The sequence below is a fragment of the Danio rerio genome, chromosome 24, assembly GCF_049306965.1.
Source record: "Danio rerio strain Tuebingen ecotype United States chromosome 24, GRCz12tu, whole genome shotgun sequence".
NCBI classification, from domain to species: domain Eukaryota; kingdom Metazoa; phylum Chordata; class Actinopteri; order Cypriniformes; family Danionidae; genus Danio; species Danio rerio.
In genome coordinates this window covers 17,126,247-17,151,150 of record NC_133199.1, presented here as the reverse complement: position 1 = coordinate 17,151,150, position 24,904 = coordinate 17,126,247, and the positions used below count along the sequence as shown (strand labels likewise).

General features: G+C 33.6%; 1 protein-coding gene across 4 annotated transcripts; it reads right to left on the bottom strand.

The window, feature by feature from the left end:
* Window positions 1–9,918: 9,918 nt before the first annotated feature.
* On the bottom strand, window positions 9,919–24,159 carry fbxo15 (F-box protein 15). Of its 4 annotated transcripts, none has more exons than XM_005162660.6 (10): window positions 23,793–24,159; window positions 23,608–23,694; window positions 23,391–23,495; window positions 22,328–22,564; window positions 14,965–15,165; window positions 14,756–14,879; window positions 13,431–13,510; window positions 12,727–12,872; window positions 10,672–10,796; window positions 9,919–10,586 (listed from the first exon to the last, which is right to left on the bottom strand). In XM_005162660.6, the coding sequence occupies exons 1-10, from the start codon at window positions 23,867–23,869 to the stop codon at window positions 10,317–10,319; spliced, it is 1,452 nt and encodes a 483-aa protein (XP_005162717.1). In that variant the 5' UTR covers window positions 23,870–24,159; the 3' UTR covers window positions 9,919–10,316. The 4 variants fall into 4 exon arrangements, 2 of the variants coding, with proteins under 2 accessions (XP_005162717.1, XP_689154.4); XM_684062.10 differs by having other exon boundaries at window positions 10,161–10,586; window positions 23,608–23,697; XR_012399366.1 differs by lacking the exon at window positions 13,431–13,510 and having other exon boundaries at window positions 10,161–10,586; window positions 23,608–23,697.
* Between the last annotated feature and the right edge of the window lie 745 nt (window positions 24,160–24,904).

Genomic DNA, 24,904 nt, shown 5'->3' with positions numbered 1-24,904 from the left:
CTTTTTTAACAATCCATTGCTGTTTGTCAATGCTATGGCCACCGTCAGCTGTTCCTACACACATGCTGCGGTCAAGTTTGAAATTGGTCCGCTTTTGCCACTGTGTGTCACTGTTTTTACTTATGCTTAAGAATACAGCAATACTGTGGGCCCTATCATACACCCGGCGCAATGTGGTGCAAGGCGCGATCCAATACTTGTCGCAAGAGTCATTTTGAGGTGTTGCGCCACTCTCTTTAAATAGCAAATGCATTTGCACTCATATGTGCGCCCATAGGCGTTCTGGTCTAAAAAGGCAGGCATTCTAAGACGCATTGCTGGCGTGTTGCTATTTCGAGAAACTATAATAGATTTCTCATTAGACCAAAACAAACCCGTTCTAAACTCCAGCGCAGAGTTGCGCCTCGCTTACGCACTGCTTAACACGCACAAGAGAGCAATAGGCAAATATCTTTACATATGAAAAACTCAAATATTAATGATATATATATAGAATATATTTAGAATATAAATGGGATATAGATATAAAGGATTAACAAATTACAAAAGATATTATTTTCTAGCCTACATAAATATGAAAAAAACACTGCTTTTATGTCTTCTTCATCTCAGGTGCTTTATCAGTTCATTCATAACAATTTGCTTTTGTATAATGTTATTATTATTAGCAGTATTATTTATTATAAACATATTTATATTTGTTTTATTAAAAACAACCTTAGATTTGCCCACCTGCAGGTTTTAGACCATATGGGGTACAGCATGTGTTTTAGGATATAACTCAGGTTTTTGAACAGACTCCGTTATTATTGTTCATTTATTCGTTTGCTGGAAATTAAAACTGAATTTAGAAATAGTTTTGAAACAAATATTTGCGCTTAACAAACGAAATTAATTATTTATAGGCTAATTTATGTTTGTGCATAAAGGTTTCCCTATCCACAAGAGCGAAAGTGAAAGTAGATCATTTATCTCTCATTCTTGAGCAGTGGATGGTTTGTTAAACTGTTTCAAAAAAAAAAAAAAAAAAAAAACTGTTAACTGTTTGCTTGTGAAATGCTCAGTTTTCCCACTTACACTTACTTTACGAAGAAAATAAAAGAAAAGAAAAGAAACTCAACCCTTTTAGACCATAAAATATGGATTCTCACACGCCCTAAATGTGTTTGAGCCCTGAGCTTTGTATTGTGCATGGACCGTCAAAATAGAGCCCTGTATGTTGGTGTTTAACTGCATTGCTTTAATGCACTCCTGCATTTGGGCTCACACACATGCTCTGTGCTCTGACTACTTCAACAACGTTCATAAGCCGTCAAGGACATTTCTATCTGTCTTGAGCTGAACACAGTTGACCAATCACAGCAGACTGGGTCATCGGACCAATCAGCACAGATTGGCATCATGCTAAGAAAGAGTTGGGAACAAATTAATCGCTGAATGAATCATATGGTAACCGTTGGGATAATTAGGTAAAAAAAAATGCATATTATAAGACAATGAAAGTGTTTTTTTGACCCAGCCTGTTGGTGGATACCCCCTAAAACCCAAATATGACCCTTTTTATTGCATATTAGGGGCTCTTTAAACAAAGGTAATGTTCATATTAAGTTAAGTTCTGCAAATATTAGGCTCTAAAGACCAATTGGCCTTTTCAAATAAATGAATACTTCTACTCAAAAAAGAATGCATTAAATTAATTAAAAGTGACAGTAAAAATGTTCAGAATTGCCACAAAAGATTTAAAGAATTAATCATGGTTTCCAAAGAATATCAAGCACTTTTCAACATTGGCAACACTGAACTGAATCAGCATATTAAAATGATTTCTGAAGGACTACAAGACACGTGAGGCTAAAATTCAGCTTTGTGTCAAAATCATAAATCAACAACTATTTATAATAATCCATTTAAAAATATTACTTTTACAGTTTGTTTTTGTTAAATTAAATGTGAAAGCACAAGGCACTTTTTTTTTAAAAGTCATACAAATGTAATCTTAATTCTTAAAGAACAATATAACACCTTGAACCCAATATAACTGCCCAATGAAACGCATCTTTTTATTTTATTTTATAATGAGCCCTGATTGTATAATCTGCCATTCTGCTCAAAATATACATTTGGATTCATACCAGTCATTTAAGCATATTACAATGTATTCAGCAAAAATCAAACCAATCCATATTGTCTTGAGAGCAGGATAGAACAAAACATGAGATAATACTGTGTGTGCATGTCAAGGTACAAACTCTGGTCAGAGCTGCAGTCTGAAATGCACAGGGCTGCTTGCATACCATAAACAAACTATTGAGTAATTTTAGAAACATTCAAAAAATATAAGTAATAATGTTCTTAAAAGCATTCAGTTTCATGTAATTTAATGATTGTTTTGCTTCATAAAGCCTCAGTGTATCACCAGGAAACACATATATTCATTTTGTTTTAGCTGTGTACACTGTGTTTCAGTCACCATCAAAGCATTAAGTTGCATTTATAAATAAAAAAAATTGGCTAAAACTTATAAAGAGCACAGATACAAAAACTTCTAAACGCCATCTGACATTTCTTTCAAACACAAGCAATTTTCTCAACCTCCTATGTTTATGTTCAGTTTTATTTTCACTTTAGAAGCAGTGGAAATACCCTATTAATCAACATATATGTAAAATTATTGAACCTACACACAAGAGTCTGAGAAAAATGCTAATTTTAGAAGGAAATTTTAGATGGCATTTAGAGGTTTTTGCATCTGAACTCTTCATGTGTTCTTTAAAGAAAGCCATTTTATCAGTTCTTGCACTACCTATGAATCAAGCCATGGCATTGCTAGCACAGTTCTACTATTTAAGCAACAGGAAGTCTTTAAATACTGTCATTTACATTTGCTCAGCCTCCAGACCCGATTTATTTTTCTGAGCTTCTGTTAAACACAAAATGATAACAGTCTGAAAGATGTAGGAAACAAGTAGCCATTCTATTTATCCCCCCTATAAAAAGTGCTATACAAATAAACTTGAATACTGTGGAAGTCAGAGGCTACCGTATTCCAATATTCTTTAAAATCAGCTGAAATGTTTGGAACCAATTTAGGGTGGCTAAATGGTTAATACAATTTGGGATTTGGATTAACTATCATTTTAACCTTATAAATAAGCATCTAGGAAAACCCTTAGGGTGAGCAGATTAAGATCTTACTTTAATTTTGGGGAGAACGATCACTTTAATTTTTTTTTTGGTAGTTGAAATATGTCATATTATATGCCCTGGCAGTATGCGACTTATAAGGATATGTTTTTTTTTTTTTTTTTTTCATTTAATGTGTTCAAGTTACTAACTGTGCTGTATAGAGATATGGCTTGGTTTAAATGGCAGTGCAAAGCAGTGTCACTGTGAAGGCTGTGGCCTCGTTAGCATGTGACCCCGCTTTGGGATGACAGAGAATTAATTGTAGCAACAAGGTCCCGCCAGATCCAAGTTAAATGTTAATCAGGGGGGCGAAAACGCCGCCAAGTTGCTGCAAAATGCCACAGGGAGTTTTCAGCTGCATGTTAACAAAATGATGTGATTAAAATCACACTGTGTGGGCTAAAAAGGCTGCACTAATTCATTCAAGCAAAGCTATTTATTTATTTTGTTTTTTTAGGACCATTCGGTTTTCTTTCAGCCACTGTAGTGAAAGACTCTTAGAGGCTAATTTTATCCAGTTCCCAGCTAGTCAGGAGACACACCATTAGATGCTAAAAATAGCAGCGGTTTTTAAGGATTACAGAAAGTTCATAGAGTACAGAAATGATTGTGTGTACATCATTTTTAAACAGTTATAAATGGCTTCTGGAGGACCAGATTTAGATTTACCACATTAAAACAGTACTAGTATTGCATTTCAGACAAATTAATTGTATAACAGTCTTTTGATAAGTGTCTTTTGAGTGTCTAATTTATAATTAATAACTTCCGCTCTCAGCTGACCGATATGTACAAATTTGACTTGTTAATGAATGTGGTTAGGGTTCAGTGTCTATGGAATGAGAACAAAAATTCATTTCACTAGTCTGCCATCTACTGGAAAAATGCAAAGCTGTTGGCCTTAGGTTGAAGTGAGACTCTTTGGAATTAATTTAATTAAAATGTTAATTGTGTTCACATTATGCAAATGAATAGTAATTATTATTATCATTATTATTACTATCGTTATTTTAATTGCTATTACTATTATTATTATTATTAGCATTATTATTATTATTAGCATTATTATTAGCATTATTATTAGCATTGTATTCACATATTATTAATCATTTCCTAAAATAACTTTTAAAGTAATTGCAAATGTCCTGTTATGATTTAAAATAAAATAAGGTTATTTTAAATAATAAAGGTTTATTTAGCATTTGACCTTATTCTGTATAGTGTGGTATAACATGGCTGATCAAGAATTTATTATGCATAATATTTTACAGAAATGTTTGTTGACTATCTTTTTATGTAGAAAAAAAAATACCACACATTAAAAAAAAATTAATGAAATCTGTAAAACAGGACTGTCCTAATCTAACTTTTCTTCATTTTTTACTGTTGTTTTTCCTGTGTTTTAAAATTTGCATCACATTGCTTTTTGTTTTTGAGGTAATAGAAATGTCTGTAAAACAGAGATAATATCCAAAAAATTAAATAAACAGCACTTTTCTTTCTCTCTATTGGTGCAAATGTATAATAAACTCTAACTACATTTCTAAACAGAAAATAATCACACAGCACAACTTCTCCCTGTAAACCTGCTCACATTTAGCAACCAAACATTCATTTAATCGATATTACCGATTCTGTTCTCTTCATTTCACCCCGTTTCTACAAAACATCACCCACTTGTCATTACTACACCTCATTTATGGTTAACCAGATTGTTGTTTTACTACTTCCAAAGACTATATTACCGGATGCATAAAGTGATTTTACTACACTAAAGTACGCCTCAGGGTGGTCTTAAAATAGCTGCGCCTCACAGTTGTTCATCTACCGCAACACAATAAACCACTGAAATATTGGGGCAACATAAGGGGTATTAACCTTCAGGCAAACCTTTAAAAACAGCCTCAGTCATGACAAAAAGCCAATTCATTTGAGCCTACAGAGGCAATGGATTTGGATCAGAGTCACGACAGAATGTGTTGAAAAAAGCAGTTTTCAAGGTTAGCTTGACCTCTGAGGGGGGTGGGGGGTATGGGGGGGAAGAGAGTGCTAGGCAATCTTATTACACCACTATCCAGCTTTTTTTTTATGTCAGTCTCTTCTGCCAACCATATAACATCGGCATCGCTTATTACTGACCTAAGCGAAACGTTATTTCACTTTTGGAGTTGTGTCAAAATGCCTGCAATAAAGAGCAATGTCATGATTATACGCCTCTCTCGAATGCAATTGTCTCGCGCTAGAAATGCTGAAGCTGCGTAATGACAACATTGTGCTGTATATAATCATTTCCAGATAGTTTTGGTGCCAAATGAACATCGCTAAGCTGTATAAGTCACAGCATGTTTTCATTTTATGATGTCAAAATATTGTTCACGGAGTCACACGCTAAAAATCCATTACATGCTCTTAATGCCCTCGGTGTTATGACGTGATGCATCTTCAAGTCAAGCACTTGAACTGAAATTTTATGGACTATTTAATTTGCATAAACCAATGCCTTGGAGATTTAAAGTGTAACTTAATGCTGTGACAAAAGAACTTAATCTAGCTCTAGGGCAGAGAAATGTCTATTGCCTATGAATAATAAAGCAAAATCAAGAATTCTGTCATGTTTAGCGGTGAGAAACCAGATGAGTAATGCAAGAACGGCCAAAACTATCCATTATGCAAATCATTTCATTTAGAAATAAGTATAATGGGGAGAAAATGTACAGTTGCTGGAGAAACATCCAAATTAAATTGATTTGGTGACTTTGTTGTTGACATGATCGCGAATCCAAAATGAAAAACTATCAATAAACATGGACTGACGTCACTATATTCTATGACATTTAATATATCAATTTTAAAAAATCCTATGCATTCACTTTAGACTAAATGACAAGGACAGTTAAGTCAAGCAGGGGATCAGTTATGGCTCAATGAAAAAATATGTTTCAGCCTACTTTTTTTTTTAAAGCAAAAACATTCTGCTACATCCATTTGACTGCAATTTCTATATAAAAAGATTGGCAGTATGATGCCAACAGCTTTTGTTCTTCACTGAAGATATTTACAGGGCTATATTATCGACAACACTACACTAAATAAACATCATGATCAAATCATAGTCATAGTGTAGTAAAAGTCGTAATCATAAAAAAATCGTAATCATAATCGCAATCATTAGAGGTGTGAACCTATACTGGTCTCACGGTTCGGTTACGATTATCATGCCTTCGATTCGCTTCAATTTGATATCTCGGTGCATCACGGTGCATTGACGATACTTTCTATATACAGTGTTATATTTTAGGGGGAGGCTATAACAAGCTGTCTGTATAAACACACAGACACACAGCACCACACTGTCTCTCATTCAAACACATACACAAACACAGACAGCACCAAACAAACAAACACACACACACACACACACACTTAAGCTCTCGCAACAGGGAGAGCTCGCGCTGAGCAGACCAGAAAAAAGGAAAAAGGAAAAAAAAAAGAAGCACTTTTCAGACAGTCCCTTACTGAGAGCTCCTCTCAGCGCGAGCTCTCCCAGCTAAACACATATTGCGAGAGCTTAAACTGAGCAGTGGTCATCATAATGTCGAGCGAAAAAAAAAGAAAGACAGCTGTGAAACATAACCAGCTTTGTCTTTTTGTAGGAAACACACTTTAGATCTTTTTAGGGTAAGAGTTTTTTGAGTTAATGCCGTCTATAACTGAATGTGTGTCAGGAAAATCGAAAACAAAACCAACTGAACCTTTCTGGCGCCCCCCTGGATGTACAGCGCCCTTAGCATATGCCTATGGTGCCTATGCCACGGGCCGGCCCTGAGTTGCCTGAGTGTTGTAAATACTCGCGATCACCTCTCTCGCGACAGAGCGCATAGGAGATAAATGACGTCAGTACATAATAACCAGTTATGATTATTACTGAACCGATACAGAATTGTCCGCGTATGCAAAATATTAAAAATGTCAAACATATCAAATACTCAGGGACATTACTCCTGTAAAAATAATAATTTTAATAATAATAATGATAATAAAAAAATATCTTTATCAGGCATCCATTGTTGGTTTTTGGTATCCCTTTATCCACTAATTTTCAAAACAAAAAACGGGCTCCTTGTTATTTTGTTGATGGATTTCGACAAGCAGATTAGAGGCCTTTTAGCTTGAAACTGCTGCTAAACTATGCTGTTTAAAAACAAGGTGTTCCATTTGGTGTCCACATTAAATTAACTCAACAAAAGTGATTTTATATGAAACTATCCTGTATACAATAGTAATTAGTTAGTAAACATCTAATTTTTTGGATCCATGTTTAGTCAAGCAGATTAGGGAGGGAGTTTACAGCCTATTTATCTTAAATGACCATCCATGCCCATCTTGTTTGATCTTATTACATATTCAATTACTTATTTATTTTACTGAAGGTTCTACAGCTGTAGAAATACAGATCATGTCAGGTCAACTTTAAAGGGTTCCCAAAATTCAAGGAATTTCTGAAATATCACAGAATTTTAAAAGGTATATTACAGACATTGAAAGTCAGAGAATTGTTGTTTAAGTCATGGAATATCAGAGAATTTTTATTTATTTATTTATTTATTTTTATTTTTTTGCCATTTCATTAAATTTATGAAAATGTACTATACATTCTCTTTAACCTTTTTAGCACTATGTTCCATGTGTTTTGCCTATAATCTTGTGGTCCCTGAAGCTTACTGAGTTCTGATGCTTACAATGATTATCAGAACAAAACCTGGTATAAACTGTTGCCAAAAAGTTACCAAGTTACCAAGTTACCAAGCTTATTACAATACACACACACACACACACACACACACACACACACACACACACACACACACACACACACACACACACACATATATTTATTTATATATATATATATATATATATATATATATATATATATATATACAGCGGGGAAAATAAGTATTTGACACATCAGCATTTTTATCAGTAAGGGGATTTCTAAGTGGGCTACTGACACAAAATTCCTACCAGATGTAGCCATCAAGCCAAATATTGAATTCATACAAAGAAATCAGAACATTTAAGTATACAAGTTGAGTCATAATAAATAAAGTAAAATGACACAGGGAATAAGTATTGAACACACTTTACTTAATACTTTGTAGAAAAGCCTTTGTTGGTGATCACAGCTTCTAGACGCCTCTTGTATGGAGAGACCAGTCGTCTGCATTGCTCAGGAGTGATTCTGGCCCATTCTTCCACACAAACGGTCTTTAAATCTTGAAGGTTCCTTGGGCCTCTTTTATGAACTTTGATCTTCAGTTCTCTCCATAGATTTTCTATGGGATTTAGGTCAGGTGATTGACTGGGCCATTTAAGCAACTTGATTTTCTTTCTTTGAAACCACTTCATTGTTTCCTTGGCCTTGTGTTTGGGATCATTGTCTTGCTGAAATGTCCACCCTCTTTTTATTTTCAGCTTTCTGGTAGATGGCAGCAGATTTTTATCCAGAATGTCCCGGTACATTTCTCCATTCATCCTACCTTCAATAATATGAAGTCTGCCAGTACCCCTTGCTGAAAAGCAGCCCCAAACCATGATGCTTCCACCCCCAAACTTAACTGTTGGTATAGTGTTCTTGGGGTGGTGGGCAGTGCCATTTCTTCTCCAAACATGATGTGTAGAATGACTGCCAAAAAGTTCAATTTTGCTTTCATCTGACCATACTATAGTTACCCAATAATCCACAGGCTTCTCCAAATGCTGTTTCGCAAACTTTAACCGGGCCTCAACATGCTTTTTGTTCAGCAATGGAGTCTTGCGTGGTGAGCGTGCATGGATGCCATGGTGGTTCAGTGCATTGCTTATAGTTTTCTTTGAAACAATAGTACCCGCTGATGCGAGGTCTTCCTGAAGTTCTGCCCGAGTGGTTCTTGGCTCTTGGAGAACTCTCCTGATTATTCTTTGGACTCCTCGGACAGGGATCTTACGTGGAGCACCTGATCGTGGCCGGTTTATGGTGAACTTATGCTTTTTCCATTTCCGGATAATAGCCCCCACAGTGCTCACAGGAACATTCAGCATTCTGGAAATGCGCCTATAACCATTCCCATCAAAATGCTTTTCAACGATAAGACTACGCAGATCTTGAGAGAGTTCTTTGTTTTTACCCATCATGAAGTCTTTCCTGTGTGCCTCCTGAGTAATGAGAAGCCTTTATAGGCCATCAATTAGGACTAAAGCAGCTGATATCAATTAGTACTGATAGGGAGCAGGGTTTTTCTCTCAATACTGACAGATCTCCTGACTTTCTATGCCATTTTGCACCTTGTTATCTTCATGTGTTCAATACTTATTCCCTGTGTCATTTCACTTTATTTATTATGACTCAACTTGTATACTTAAATGTTCTGATTTCTTTGTATGAATTCAATATTTGGCTTGATGGCTACATCTGGTAGGAATTTTGTGTCAGTAGCCCACTTAGAAATCCCCTTACTGATAAAAATGCTGATGTGTCAAATACTTATTTTCCCCGCTGTATATATATATATATATATATATATATATATATATATATATATATATATATATATATATATATATATATATATATATATCCTAGAATAGGTATCATAATAACTGAACAAAATTTAAAATAGCTAAATATGTACCGAGTCAAAAATAGTTTTAGCCTCCATAACAGGTATTAAGTCATATATTACTTCTAACATCTCAAAATCATTAATGTTTTATTAATGTTATAGACTGGACAGATCAACCTGGCCATCAAATTAGATGAAACAATTCAATCTAACTTTTAGTCCAGCTTTGTTTTATGCTTTAGACGACATGACAACTTGCGATAAAAAAAATAAATAAATAAAATATTATGCTGTTTGTCTGTCCATTGCTCATAATAGGTTATAGAAATTCAGCTTTTTATCAAGGAAAAGTCCGGAAATTGGACTTTTGGCTAAGAGTGGGAAAACCTGACTTTATTTTTTGTTATATACAACTTATAAGTAAATTGGGACATGGCAATCCCTCATCTCTGTGACAGATTGACCTGTGATTAAAACATAATGCTATGTGAAAATGTGGATTTAAGTGTCTAATACATTAAAAAGTCTTCAGTAATCTCTCCCAAAGTGCTTATTCACTTTGGCAACAGAAATGTAAATCACTAGATTAACCACAAAATACTGTTCCTTATACTCCATCTGCTTCAGCCTCATCTCCACCCTCCCCTCTGAGTCTTGGTAGAGGATGGAAAAACTTGCACCATCAAAACCATATGATACAGTGTCCTGATTGACTTTCGTAATGACAACAGGAGCGCTGACACACCAAAAAGGCTGTTTGGCTTCGTCCCATACAGTGAGGCTGATCATGCAGCAGTCCTGGAGATGAGAAATAGTCGATCAAATATTAATAAAAAAATGTACCTTAGTGGTGAAATAAAGCCATCAAAGAGTTGTGATGTACCTTGATAAATCCATGTAAAGCCTCAGTTTTCCAAGGCAAGCTGACATCACTAAGCAGATGAGCACTTGGGCATCTGTTATTTTCACCAATCAGTTTCAATGGAAGAAAACCACCAGAAATATGGTCTGGACAGAAAACAAGGAGGTATTATGAAAATACCGAAAAATTACCAAAAATATTAGAGAGATAACTGAGTACGGCCATTTCAAAAAGGAATGTTTTTATCCATTTTTCAGTGAATAAAAGTAATATATGTTGGTGCGTTCGAAAAAAACAGATTTATTAAACAGATGTATTTGTCTTTAAAATATTTATTCACCAAACATCTTTAGAAATAGAAAGATAATACATTTAAATTCAAGTGAAGTATTGCTGATTTAAACTAAATTTGATATATTTCTTGATTGTCTTTATTTGTCGTAAATTTCCATTTAATATTTTTTTTTTCTAAAATAAAAATTTGGATGTACTTACTTTTTGGACAATTATTTTAAATTATTTTGTTAGATAAGCTTCAGATTTGGCTCGCTACTAACTAAACTAAAATATATGCACAAATATAATATTTTATAGCCTCTTATAGAAAACAATAATTAAAAAGAGAGATCTGTAAAGAGGAGGGCAGCACGGTGGTGCAGTGGGTAGCACAATCACCAACAAGAAGGTCACAAAGGTTCGAGCCCCAGCTGGGTCAGATGGTGTTCATGTGGGTTTCCTGCGGGTGCTCACGTTTCCCCCACAAGTCCAAAAACATGTGGTATAGGTGAATTGGGCAAGCTAAATTGTAGTAGTGTATGTGTGTGAATGAGAGTGTATGGATGTTTCCCTGTGATAGGTTGCAGCTGGAAGAGCATCCACTGCGTAAAACATGTTGGATAAATTGGTGGTTTATTCTACTGTGGCGACCCCACATAAATAAAGGGACTAAGCCGAAAAGAAAATGAAAGGATGAATCTGTGAGGGTTGTACTCATATATTCTCAGCATTGTACATATACTGTACAGTGAATTCAGGGCTTCAAAATAATAGTTGTCTGCTTGTTTGGGACAAGCAGGCAAGTGATTTTACTTGCCCAACTAGACAAGCAAGCCTGATTAAAATGGTGATTAATGCAGATTAACTACTGGTGGTTTCTAAATTGTCCATTTTTAATCCATCCAATAGCACATTACCTAAAAACAAATTTATACCTGGTTTATATTAGTTTGTGTTTTATTGGCCATTTAAATTTAAGTATTACTATGTTTGTACTTTTATTATATATTATTATAAAATAGTAAATTATTTGGTAATACTGAAAATATATAAAATATCAATGCAATTTGAAATGATTGCTTTCTATTTTAGAAATATTTAAAAAAAATGATAATATTTACTTATTTGTTCATACATTCCTGTGATGACAGTTGGTTGATCAAAAACATTTCTGATTATTTTTTATGTTTACTTTATGCTTAATTTTAAATTATTTGATTATTTAAAGAGATATTTCAAAGTAAACATTTTTTTAACATTAAGTCACCCTTTATTGGTCACAGACTTGTTTCAGCTTCTTTCTTTTTTGAATACAAAAAATATATATTTTAATAGAATGTTGGAAATCAGTAACCACTGACATCCATATTTTCTTTTTTACTATGATTCTCAATAGATTCAAAAATAAATAGAACCACTTGAGGGTGAGTAAATAAGATAAAACTAATACATTTATTCTAAGAAATGTATTAATGTGGGGGGTATTTGATGAGACCACATTCAGATCACTAATGATACCACAGTGCTTTCATACATTTAATAAAATTTAAATAATACCATTTTACATTCAGATGCCAATACATGTAACTACACTTCAAGGATATAAACAGCTGAATTTTGCTAACTTGAAGACACTAATGATGCATTTTTGAGAATCTAGTGCCATCTACTGTTGAGTATCAAGCACCATCGGCTGTTAAGGTATCTTAGCAAAAAAAAAAATAATAATAATGTAGCTATGGCCTATGGTTTAAGCATGTGTTTATATAAGATTTCCTATAAATCTAATCCTGTATTTACCTCTCCTGCAGAAGAGCTGTGAAAAGCGGTCAGACATGAGGACTCTGGCTGTGTTGTGTAGTTCAATGTAAGCAGTGTATCCATGAAGACCAAACTCTGAATCCACGTCATCAAACAAAGCCCTGACTCTGGCTTCTCTATGTGAACTGTAAAGCAGAGAAAGAGATTGTTGACTACAAATCAGTCAATTTACTTATTTGACACCAAGAAGCATAGTGAAGTATGGCAGCAAAAAAGACAGCTTAACAGCTGATGAGTCAGAGCTGGGCACAGTTTTCAACTGTACCAGAAGATGGAGTTATTAGACCATAAAATTACACTGACAGCACTGCTTATCTGACATTTAGGCTCTGAGTTACATAAAAAATAAATAAATACAGAGAGAAAGAACAGATAAGGTGAACCGCAGTTGTTAAAAAAAAAAAAAAAAACAAACTATAAAATAAATTATAAATGGTTTATGCTTTTGACATTCATATGGGAAGAAAGAGGTTCAAAATATATTATGTTGTGTTCAACAGAAGAAATAACCCTGGCAGATTTGGAACAAGTGAAGGGTGAATAAATTTTTCTTTTCTAATATTAATTTCGGGGTTACCAAACCTTTTAAATATGGCTAAAGAAAAAAATTGTCTTAATTTTTTTTTTTATATATATATATATATACTAGAGGACGTACAAGACAAGAGAAAATATAAGAATACCTAATGGATGAGTGAAGACTTCTTTGCACAAGTAAGTGATTGTGCAAGTTCACAATGACAAAAGCAATTTGCAATTGGTCCTGTACAGAAACACAAGGAACTGTTATTATAGTTATTATATCATAACTCAAAATCAAAGTTAATTTCAAAAATCAAATCACACAATGAAACTATATCTTGACAAAATAAAAGCAAATCATATCAATTGAAATACTTTATAAATATTGGCAAAAAGTTTTAAAATATAAATAAGCTTAATAAATCTGAAATGCTTTATATATTACAACCTTTATATAAAATGTGCATATTAGTGGTTATATTTAAACAAAAGTTTGATATTCTCAATTCATATAAATTATAAATAACAAATAAGTAAATTGAAGTAAAATAGGGAAAAATTCTATATAAAATGTATTTATTTATCTATCTTCACTTCATTGCACTACCAATACAGAAATATGCATACTGCATATTTATACAGATATTTTTGGGGAAAATATTTTATGAAAAACATTTACAATTGTGTATATTTGAAGTAGAAAAAAATATATATTTGTTTTGCTTTTTAAAGTATTTTAGTCATGCATAATCAAAACAGACATAAATAAAACACACACACACACACACACACACACACACACACACACACACACACACACACACACACACACACAAAAAAAATGCCACCAAAAAGGTAAATAAGACATACTGCAACAAATAAAACAAATACATATTCAGTAGTTCACACTTAGCTGATGATTGAAAACAAGCATGTTTGACATGCTATCCCGGGAGAGAGCCCTGAGTTCAGAAGTTCCTTGAGCTCGGGACTCACTATCATTTCGCCGGGAGAGGGGGGAATCTGAGCTCAGGTGGGTCTCGAGAGAACCCACAAATTCATGCATTCGTCTTATTCCTTGATTATAGGAGTTGCCATGGAGGAATGAACTGCCATTGAATGCCTAGTACTGAAATTCCCTTAGCCTTTGGTTTATTCAATTCATTTATAACACATGTCTAAGTGCAACGGGGCTAACCACTAAGCCACGTGCCATCCTATCCTGGATTAATCTAGAAAAGAGTGGAGGAGTAGGGATAGATTGGAGGATTCTTCAAGACAAAGATGACTAAGGTAAGAAATTCTGGCTATTTATTATGTGTTTGGATTTTTCTGATTGGTAAATCATGTGACAACTAATGTGGGAAAAGCCGTTATCAACCATAACCCTGTGAAGTTAGTTTATAAATAAACATAAAATATCACATAAAATTTTTTCCCAAAAAGCAAAATCAAACAAATGCTGTTTTTTTTTTTTTTTTAATACCTTCCAGAGTCCAAAAGTTATGCCTTGTCCAACATACACCATCTTGATAACCTTGTCCGAAACAAACAGCTCACTGCATTCACCTTGAACCTTTACCTTGGCCATAACAGATTTCCATCCCGGCCTGAAAGACATAAAACTGAATCAATTACATCAGACCAACTCATGAAGGCAGAAGTAAAGGTTTAAAGCAGGCAACTACCACACACCTGTAGGCAGCAGGACAATCGAGGGGCACCAGCGCCACACCGTGAACCTCAACAGAGGTGATGTGGTTGAAGGGAGGCCAGTTGACAGCGCCCCAAAACACAAACCCAGCCGTGCTGCTGAAGGAGACATGAGACTGCTCAAAGGTGCTGCGCCGTCCTCTCCCATCAGTCACTGTGATCTGCCATGAAACGCACAGACTCCTGCCAGACACACATGACACAAAGCCCATCTGACACCTCCACATTCAGATTAGTTAAGGCCAGAGCCTTTTTGAGGAGAAAGACCAAGTGGGGAGCGCGATGATAAAACGTCAACGTACAAAAATGAATAAGATAAGAGTTTAGGCAAGTGGGAGTAATGTTTGAATTATATAGTAATATTTTGCAATGATACCTGTATGATGTAGATTCTGTAAACAAGAATGAATCAATCAATCAATTAATGAATCAATCAAATCAAAATATTTTTTTTTTACTATATGCCCTTTTAACTCATTTATTATCAATTATATTTGATTATCTTGTAAAGAAATATACTTTAAATAGGCCTGTCATCAATATATCGACTTATCGTGCAATATTTGTAGATGACCTCAATGATTTTTGCCATTGCAATATTAATTTACAAGTTAAAGCCATTTTACAATGACATTTATGTTCTACCTCACTGGTGTCACAGTTTATAATTGGACATTTTCCAAATAGGACATGTAACCCTCTACCACATGGTGTTGCCATATGACTGACAACATGATATTTATGTTCATTTCCCTGCCACTGTTTCTTTAAGACCAACATCCTGCTTTTTTGTTGGAAAGAGAAAACCTTAGTGTAGCCAATGATGTGCTTTGGTTAAGTCACATGACATGACATGTTTTTATGGTGTGAATTCTGATAGGCTGCCGTTTATTGTGAGTAGTTGCTAAATGCAAAATAAAATGTCAGTAAAAACAAAGGATCAACTTATGTCAGATCCACAAAAAAAATCTGAAACATCACCTCCAATAAGTTATGATGACATATTCACAATTTATTTATTTTTTTTAGCAATTTATTTTTTGTAATTCAATTAATTGTGTGTGTTGCCAAATGGCAACACTGTGGAATTGTGGAACGTGCAGCACTGCAATGGGTTAGCCAGCTAGCAAAGTCAGCAGTGATATTTTAAGTTGTAACAATAGCAACATGAATGACAGTAATATAATGTTGATTACTTGTATGTTAATGGCATTTGAATTATGGATAAAATCAAATTTTAATGCCGATACTACTTCTGAATAGATAAGAATACAGGGAACAGAGTATTAGCGAGCACCACCATGTTCTATGCTAAGTAAAAAAGAAAAGGACAGAACTGGCTCTTCTTGCAGATGAAAGTGAGGATGAGATGAGATTTAGTGACCATGAGAATGATGCAGATTGGACATTTGATAAGAGCAGTGATGGTGACAGTTCAAGTTAGCTGAGAGGCGTATACTGTAAGACAGGCGTATATAATATAATATATAAACATTATTAGCGAGGAGCTACATTATTCTGATGAATCTGGAAATACTAGACTTGTTATTTATTTGTTATAATATTTACTGGGAAAATATATTATTATTCACTGTCTGTTATTTACATGATAATACAATACTATGCTTGTTTTCAATAATTTTCAGCAAAAAAGAATGGAATAAATGAAAGTGGTTACATTCATTTTGCCATGGCGAGGCGCCACACCAAAATTCATCTTGCCACAGCTACATTACAGCCTCTCATTCAACATTCAGTCATTTTTTTATTAATTTTTTTATTATTATTTTTTTATAGCAGGTTATAATCGCATCAAAATGCATTAAAAAGTAAGTGCATTATAACTGCACAAACTTTTCTGTAAACGTAGTAGTGCTGTGCGTTATTTGTTTAATCCTTTAAGGTGACATACTGACTGACTGGTGTGTGATGCGTGAGGCCAGCTAACACGACGTAGCTTTCAGTTAAGATGAACACAGTTTACATAATTATAATTTATTTATAGATAAAAGTCTGTGGTTCTGCATACAATTACTCTATCTTGGAGATTATTGCCGTTTCACTTTACTTCAGGACGCATTAATGCCGCTCGGTAGGTCTATTGGAGAAATTCATAAATATTCCTAGCAAATCTTATAAATGTTGGAGACATACTTGTTACATAAACGCATTAAATCACACTTCTGCAGTGTTTATTTGAGAGCGCACAAGAAGATCTGCGCTTGAGCAGCGTATATTTGATTGCGTGCAAAATGTTTTGTGCACGAGCAGACGAAAATGGCACACAGGCAAAGATATTTGTGTGCTTGATTATATAAATGCGATCTCGACTTGTAATACTGCACTCACGACATTTCTCCATTTGTCATTGAAATAACGCCATAGGTAGCTGGTAGATTTGTGTAAAAGACCTGACGCCGCAGCTGGAAAAAAATTCTAGAGGAAACATTGATCAGTTGCTGGAAAGAATAAATAAGGTGTCATTTATAAGTTATGTGTTAAAGGTTATACTGCAACACCAATTAAATCAAAACAAACAACGAAATTATTCATTATAAGAAAAGTTCCACATTTTAAATTTCTAAGTTAGTTCCACTATTGGATGTTGTTGCCATATGGCAACATTTCATAAAGTACCTTAAAGAGTACCTTTTTCTTTTACAGAACTTCAAGTTAAGCCATTCTAAGAAAAGAAAAACGGTATTTTTTATAGATCTATCATAATGCATGCAGTAGAGGGTTTTTAATAGTACATATAATAGGACATTTACTCTTTAACATCAAATTATAGAATCTAAATAACCTTAAGAAGGATAAGTGTTTGTGGCTATTTTTATCATTATGCTGTTATATAATCATTACATAATTTGTGGCATAAAATGATCTCAAAATGACAATAATATCGCTTATCACAACAATTTCTGTGACAATATATCGCACAACAAAATTCCTTACCATGACAGTCCTAACTTTCATGTGAATTAACTTCAAATAATAACCCTGCAAAAAAAATAAATGAATGGACATTGCTGCAATGAAATGCTGGAATATCCAGACAGGAAAAAAAAACATTGTTCTTAGACACTTAATTCTGAATAAAGTTTATTTATTTAGTTTTTTTTATTATTTATTTATTTTTTTGTTAAAGCTTTAAGCTTAGAGTAATATAATGCTTGAAATAAAGTTAAAGAGATTGCTGACTCTAAAATGAAAAATAACTTATCATTTACTCACCATCAAGTGATTCCAAATCTTTTATAAGTTTAATTTGCTTTTCAACACAAAATAAGATATTTTGAAGAATGCTGTTCCTGACACCCATCAAATTCCATAGTAGGGGAAAAAAAATTAAGGATGGTCAATGGTTACAGGTTTTCAGCTTTCTTCAAAATATTAATATGTTCAATAAACAAAAGAAAGTCACAGGTTTGGAACAAGTAAATGCAGAGTAAATGATGACATAAATTTCATTTTCGAGTGACCAATCCCTTTAATATGCAAGATAATAAATAGATAAAAACATCCTTACATAGTTAGACCAGTGTGACCAATGAAAAAGAGTGAGTGAGTGAGTGAGTGAGTGAGTGAGTTTAACTTGTATTTAGTATGTTCAGTTTAACTAGAAAACAAACCAAATGCATTTAACAAAGGTTGAAGAATAAAGGGTTTCCTTTTTTCCCTCCGTTTCATACCTAAACAGTACTAAAATACAGAGTGAACAGTAATTTATTAATTCATAATTTATTATCTGTGCAGCTACTGTTATTAACCCCACTGCTCTGATTAAGAGCAGTGAAGTGCATGCTTTGCTAAGACTCAAGCTATAAAGGTTATGTTCAAATTAATTCAGAAAGAAGCTGGGCATTAGTATGGGGAAATACCTAATTTGATGCATCTTGTGCAGGCAGTGGCACCATATGATATCAATTAAAGCTGTAAGCCGAGCTACAAGCAGACTCCCATAGAGATTAATAGCTGTTGTTTGTGTCTGAAAGTCAGTGGAGATGATTATTACCGAAGTAAATCTCATCCTCAGGTGTCTTTGTAACTGGGGAACCTATGGGGATTTGTCTGGGCAAGAGGTAGGGGCCAAGCAATTTATTTCTACAATTCACCCAGCCTTCTGAGGGGACCACAATTATTTTCATTCGCCCTGTATGCCACACGCTCTTTGAGTCGAAAAATTGAGTGGCCCGGCAGCTCTAATCAGAGGTTAAGACAACAGCACGCCGCGGCCTGCAGATCATCAAGCATGTTTCCGTATCTCATCGCCCAGGAGCACAGAGCAAATCTAAGACGCTGACTCTCACACTCACCTTTAATAAGCCTAGACACTGCAGGAGGGAAAAACACACCCTGGCATATATTTGACAGAGAATATGCCATCTTCAACAGATCAAATGGGTCACAACAAAGATGTTATTTTGACTACAAAGTCTTCTTGTGCATTACTGAATGTACGAGTGTAGTAAAGGAGAGAGAAAAAAAAGATGGTAGTTTGCTCATGTTTATATGAAGACACATATTCCCAAAATAATACAATCAAAAAAATTCAAAACTACTTATTTAAATCAGCAAACAAAATTTTGCGACAACATAGTTGCTTTATTTTTATTTCACTTTATTTTTTAAAAACTAATAAAGTTAACTTAATTTCTTCATGTTGTCCCAACACAAATAAATTATGTAAAACCCAGCATTTATTTACAGTTAACCAAGTGCCAGATAAGAATGAAAAGTGGTTTCATGACTGACGAGTACATGAAACAATGTCAATAATGTTCAGTGATGTAAAGAGAACTACAGTAAAAAAGCATTCTTAAATAAAGGTATCATTACTTGACAATGAATGCAGTGCAAGTAGAATAAAATAATTTGTGAGCAATTCCATGCAAATGTCAACCATGGCATGAAAAAAAAAATCACCAACGTTTTCACCAAAATATGGAACTAATTTCTAAGTTTCTGTAATCAAGTATTTTACAGTACTTAAGAAATACTTAAAAACATATCTATCAATGTTTGCAAACTTTTATATTTGATTTACCAAAGTCCTATCAGTGGCAATTTCACATCTGTCACATCCATAACGAAGAGATATCACATCTATAACAACAGTTTTTCCTTATAAATGCAAAAATATCTCTTATCTCATCTTCTAGCAATCTCTCATCTTTTCGTTTATTAATATTTCTCTTGGGTTGTGCAGTTTAATTCACAGAATTTCTGTTTTGGTCACATCCATAGCGTATGTTTATTTTCCTCATTTAAAGTACAAAACATGTTTAAAGATTAATATTTTTCTGAACCTGTGGTCAGTTGTTCTAGAAAATATGCACAGAAGTTTCAATATAATGTTAACATATACTTTTCTATATAAATTTATATTTCGAGTTTTTCTGCAAACGTCACGTCCATAACGCTGGATATTCCTCTTGTTCTAAATACTACTCAAAGTATGAGTAAAAAGTAGCCCTTCTAAAAATACTCAAGATGTATTACTTAAGATTATTACATTACACTGTGGAAATTACTCCTTCTAATACCACACCAACTAATAAGTGGCTATTTGTTTTAAGGGTTTTTCTATGTGTCACCTAAATCATTTGCCATTCATGGCCTATAAATTATAAAATGTGAAATGTATTAAAAGTGAGAACACGTTACATGTAAATAGGCTGACAGAAAGCAGGTTGATGTGTTTACATGTGGAGCTGAAATATATTTGTGATGACATTCACTGGCTACAATTTATATTTAAATGTATTTATTTTAAGTATATTTATTATTTACAACAATATTTTTGTATTTTTACCCCTTAAATTATTAAGTTAGACATTCTGTTCAGATTTATTTTTTGTTCCTATATATATATATATATATATATATATATATATATATATATATATATATATATATATATATATATATATATATATATATATATAGGTAAATAAGCTTATGTTTAAGGGTCCAATAGATTGGAAAATAATATACTTGCAAACATTTGATCAATTGCATCATTTAAGGTGTTTAAGCAAACTTTGCTGTCATATTCGACTTTGAACTGTACTTGTTTTTTCCTGAAGATGATGTTGTTTACGTGGTGATTTGACTCACAGATCTGTACATTTTTGCACTATATATATATTACTTCCTAATCTGTTAATGTTTTGTTTGGTTGATGGTTTATGGAAGTTATATAATTTGTGTTTTATTTTGTGTATTCTATGCGATTGTGATATATTGTGGGACCCCTTAAAAACACCAAGGGGTTAATCCTAATGAATCAATAAATGGAAATATACAAACACTTATGCAGTTTAACCCTGACTAACAAGCAACGAGTGTCGATATTCAGATATAAATATATAACATTTTCCCTAATATCTGAATATTTGTAATGTTACTTTACACAACTGCTATATTGTTCTAAGGATCCATGAGAATGCAATATGAATTTTATGGTTTAGAGTAATTATCTAATCGCAAAGACTACATTGTAATTGCACAGCACTGTGCTCTTGATATGAGCAGACCATGATAACAGAGATTTCAGTATGTCAGAAATTTGGTTCAAGGTAAATAATAAATGCTGTAAGTTTGAGTTGATATTAAAGTGTACTTAAAAGCACCAAAGTTTGTAATGACTGAGCATGGCTTTTTCAAGTTATAAAAAAAAAAAAAAAAAAAAACTACTGAGATATTCGTTCCAATTGACCCCGTCAACTTTGTAGAGAGAGGTTCAAATTTCATTGACTGATGGCAGCAATGTTTTTAAGATATGTTAATGTTCTTATTAATACGTTTATTTGTTTTTGTGTGTGTGGTTTGTCTGTCTTGCTGTAGCACTCCCAAAGTCAGTTACATAATTTGAGTGTGACATTTATTTTTTTTTTAAATATACAAAACATTATGGAGTGGGTCACTTTTGCTAAAAAAAATTATATGTAAACACCCACTTATAGCTTTTTCACATCCCATCACTACTGTGAGTCAAAACATCAACTAATTTTTGATATTCTGACTCCAGAGAATCTCTCTGCAACTGTTTGACAATCTTAGAACTACTTAATAAAAATGGTGGAAAAAAATTAATAAAGTGAATTCTGTAAAAGCAAAAAAAGAAAGTCTGTGATAGCCATTGAGTCTACAAATTGAGCCAATGACCAAAGGTTCAGAAAAAGGTCTCGAGTTTCATTATGTTTTCTTAAAATTAAATAAAATTGATCACCATAATGTAATATACATCTTAAAATCATTGTCTCTTAAAAGTCCTATCATTTAAAACGAACATTTGTAAATAATTATCAAATAAACAAAACCAAAAAAAAAAATCTCAAACCTTAGAACTTCCTCTGTATGACACGGTAGTCCTGAATAGGGGTTGATGCGCTGAAGTTTTTTGCTCCACTTGTTCGTATTCAATCCTGTGATTTCTTTGAAGAAAGCATTTCTCCAGTATCCCTTTGGCTTCTCCTGAACAACTTCAACACTATGTCGACCATGTGTCGCCTGGACTTTTTGGCAGCCTTGCTTCTTTTTGATGAGTTCACGGGTATAAAACTGATACCACAGAGCACTGCAGGGATATTAGGACAAGTTAAATGTGGTTTTGAAAGACCTATGAACTTTGAAATACACAGAAAGCATGAAGATGCAGCTTTTACATCAACATTGTCTATTTATTTGTATATTATGTTGTGTTCTATTCTATAAATGTTGTTTTTTTTATCTCATGGACTAGATCAACTAGTTTTACCACTTACATATTATTGCTATTTTGTTGATTATGATAATTTATCTCTGTTGTCTTGAGTCTTCATGCATTACCAAATAGTGTCAATTAAAAAAAAAAATAACTTTTTCTCTTTTTAACACTTATTTTACCATCAAATCTATACGTTCTAATCTCTTTTCTAAAACTTCCTCTGGTCCTCTAACATTATCTTTATTTTATCTTTTTTTGCATAATATATATTTTAATTAAAAAAAACTTTTTTTTTTCCATAATATATAATTTTCTTTGATCTTTATAAATGAGACAAAATATCCCTCTTGTATTTTCTACTCTATTTGTTTCCCTGAAAAAGCAATCACATGGTCTAGCTATAAAACTATAGACAATTTGTACTCAGCATTAGATTAACAAGAAATTATTTACAAGCTTTAAAATATATTTAGCAGACTTATGATAGCTTCTTTATACTGCTACTCTCTGATGATTTGAATTGCTTCTTTTATCCTCACTTGTAAGTCACTTTGGATAAAAGCGTCTGACAAATGAGTAAATGTAGCCTAAATGTTCACTTAGATTTAGTTTTTCTGTTGGTTTGATTACTGCTATGGTTCTCATTCGTTAGTCTCTTTGAAAAAAAATGCATCTACCAAATGTAATGTAAACTCACTTGCTGTTGGATAGATCATGGAAGAGCTTGTTGACAAAACTAATGCAGAAAAGAGAACCAGCATCCAAGTATAACAGAATCTTGAGAATGATCTCTGGTGGCATCCTATTTGAAGTCAAATAACATAAAACATTAGACAGACAGACAAATAGACAGATAGTAATATGTATATATAATAAATAAAACAAAATGAATATGATTCAAGCAGGAGATTCACCTGTCCAGGGAGTTTCTATTATGTTTTCCTGTACATTTAGATGTCTTTTTGTAGACTGGAAAGTGTTGTGAAGCCGTAAGCCTGTGTCTGCTGAAAAAAAAAAAATCAAAAGATCATGACATCATTCAAACCATATTCGCTAGCTCTGTTGTAACGTTACAGAAGCATATGTGCGAACACACAACCTGGACATGGCTTTTGGTTTAATAACTAAGGGCTTCCCAACATCTTCCCTGCGGGTCTTCACGGATAGCGAGGACATAATTTGTATCTCTTGTGAAACGTGTTTAAGTGCCTCTTAATTTGTTATGTGTTCGGTCTGGCTCTCGCTGTCAAGGTAACCAGTGAAGAGCGCGCGTGTCCGAGGTGCCAGGCACTTTAATCGCGCGACACATCTCACCGCGTCTGCTCTGTTTTAATGAGTACAGTCTGTAACACTAAGCAGCGCAATGTCCAGTACAGCATATAGTTATATAATAGCATGCCATTCCAATGAAAACACAACAAAAGCGCTGTTGCTACAACTTTCTTCTACCGTCAGGTGTTGCGAGTAACTATTTGGAGAAATACTGCCCTCAGCAGACCCGGAGCAGAAAAGAAGTTACACAAACACCCTGAAATCTACATGCGAGTGTAGTAGCTTGGTGCAATTTGAACAGGTTTTTTTTTTTAGTTGCGATAATTTAAATCAGTAAAACATAATAACTTTAATTAAGCAAAACAATTACAAAACGTAATTTTCTTAAATATTAATAGTTGTGAAATATAAGCTATGTTGGCATTAAAAAAATAATAAAATATATATTACAAGATGAATGAACAAATGAACAAGATGTGCCACAAAACTTGACGAGTAATAATCAAGCAAAAACATTCACGCATACATACATCCAGATATTCAAAAAAGTATATGTTAAGTGGTTATTGGCATCGGCTCTTTTATCTACACAACAACTTACTAAAATGATTTTTTTTTTTTTTGCTAAATAACTTTCTTTATTCATTATCGTCATGATCAATATAGGTTAGTCAACCAAACTTTTGCAACTCTTGGCCTAATCTGAAGCAGTGGTTCCCAACTCCCAGGCCGAGGACCGGTACCAGCTTGGGGATAGAGGCACTTTCATTTTGAGGGGGCACTTTCGCTTCAAGAGAAAAAAGGGCAGGTGCTCAAGCACCCAAAGCCCTCCTCTGCACTGATGGAATACACAGTTTGGTCGACTACTTCAGTCAAACACAGAGCACCAAAAATATAAAGTGCTTTTTAATTTTCTCCATAAATAAAACTTGTATTAGA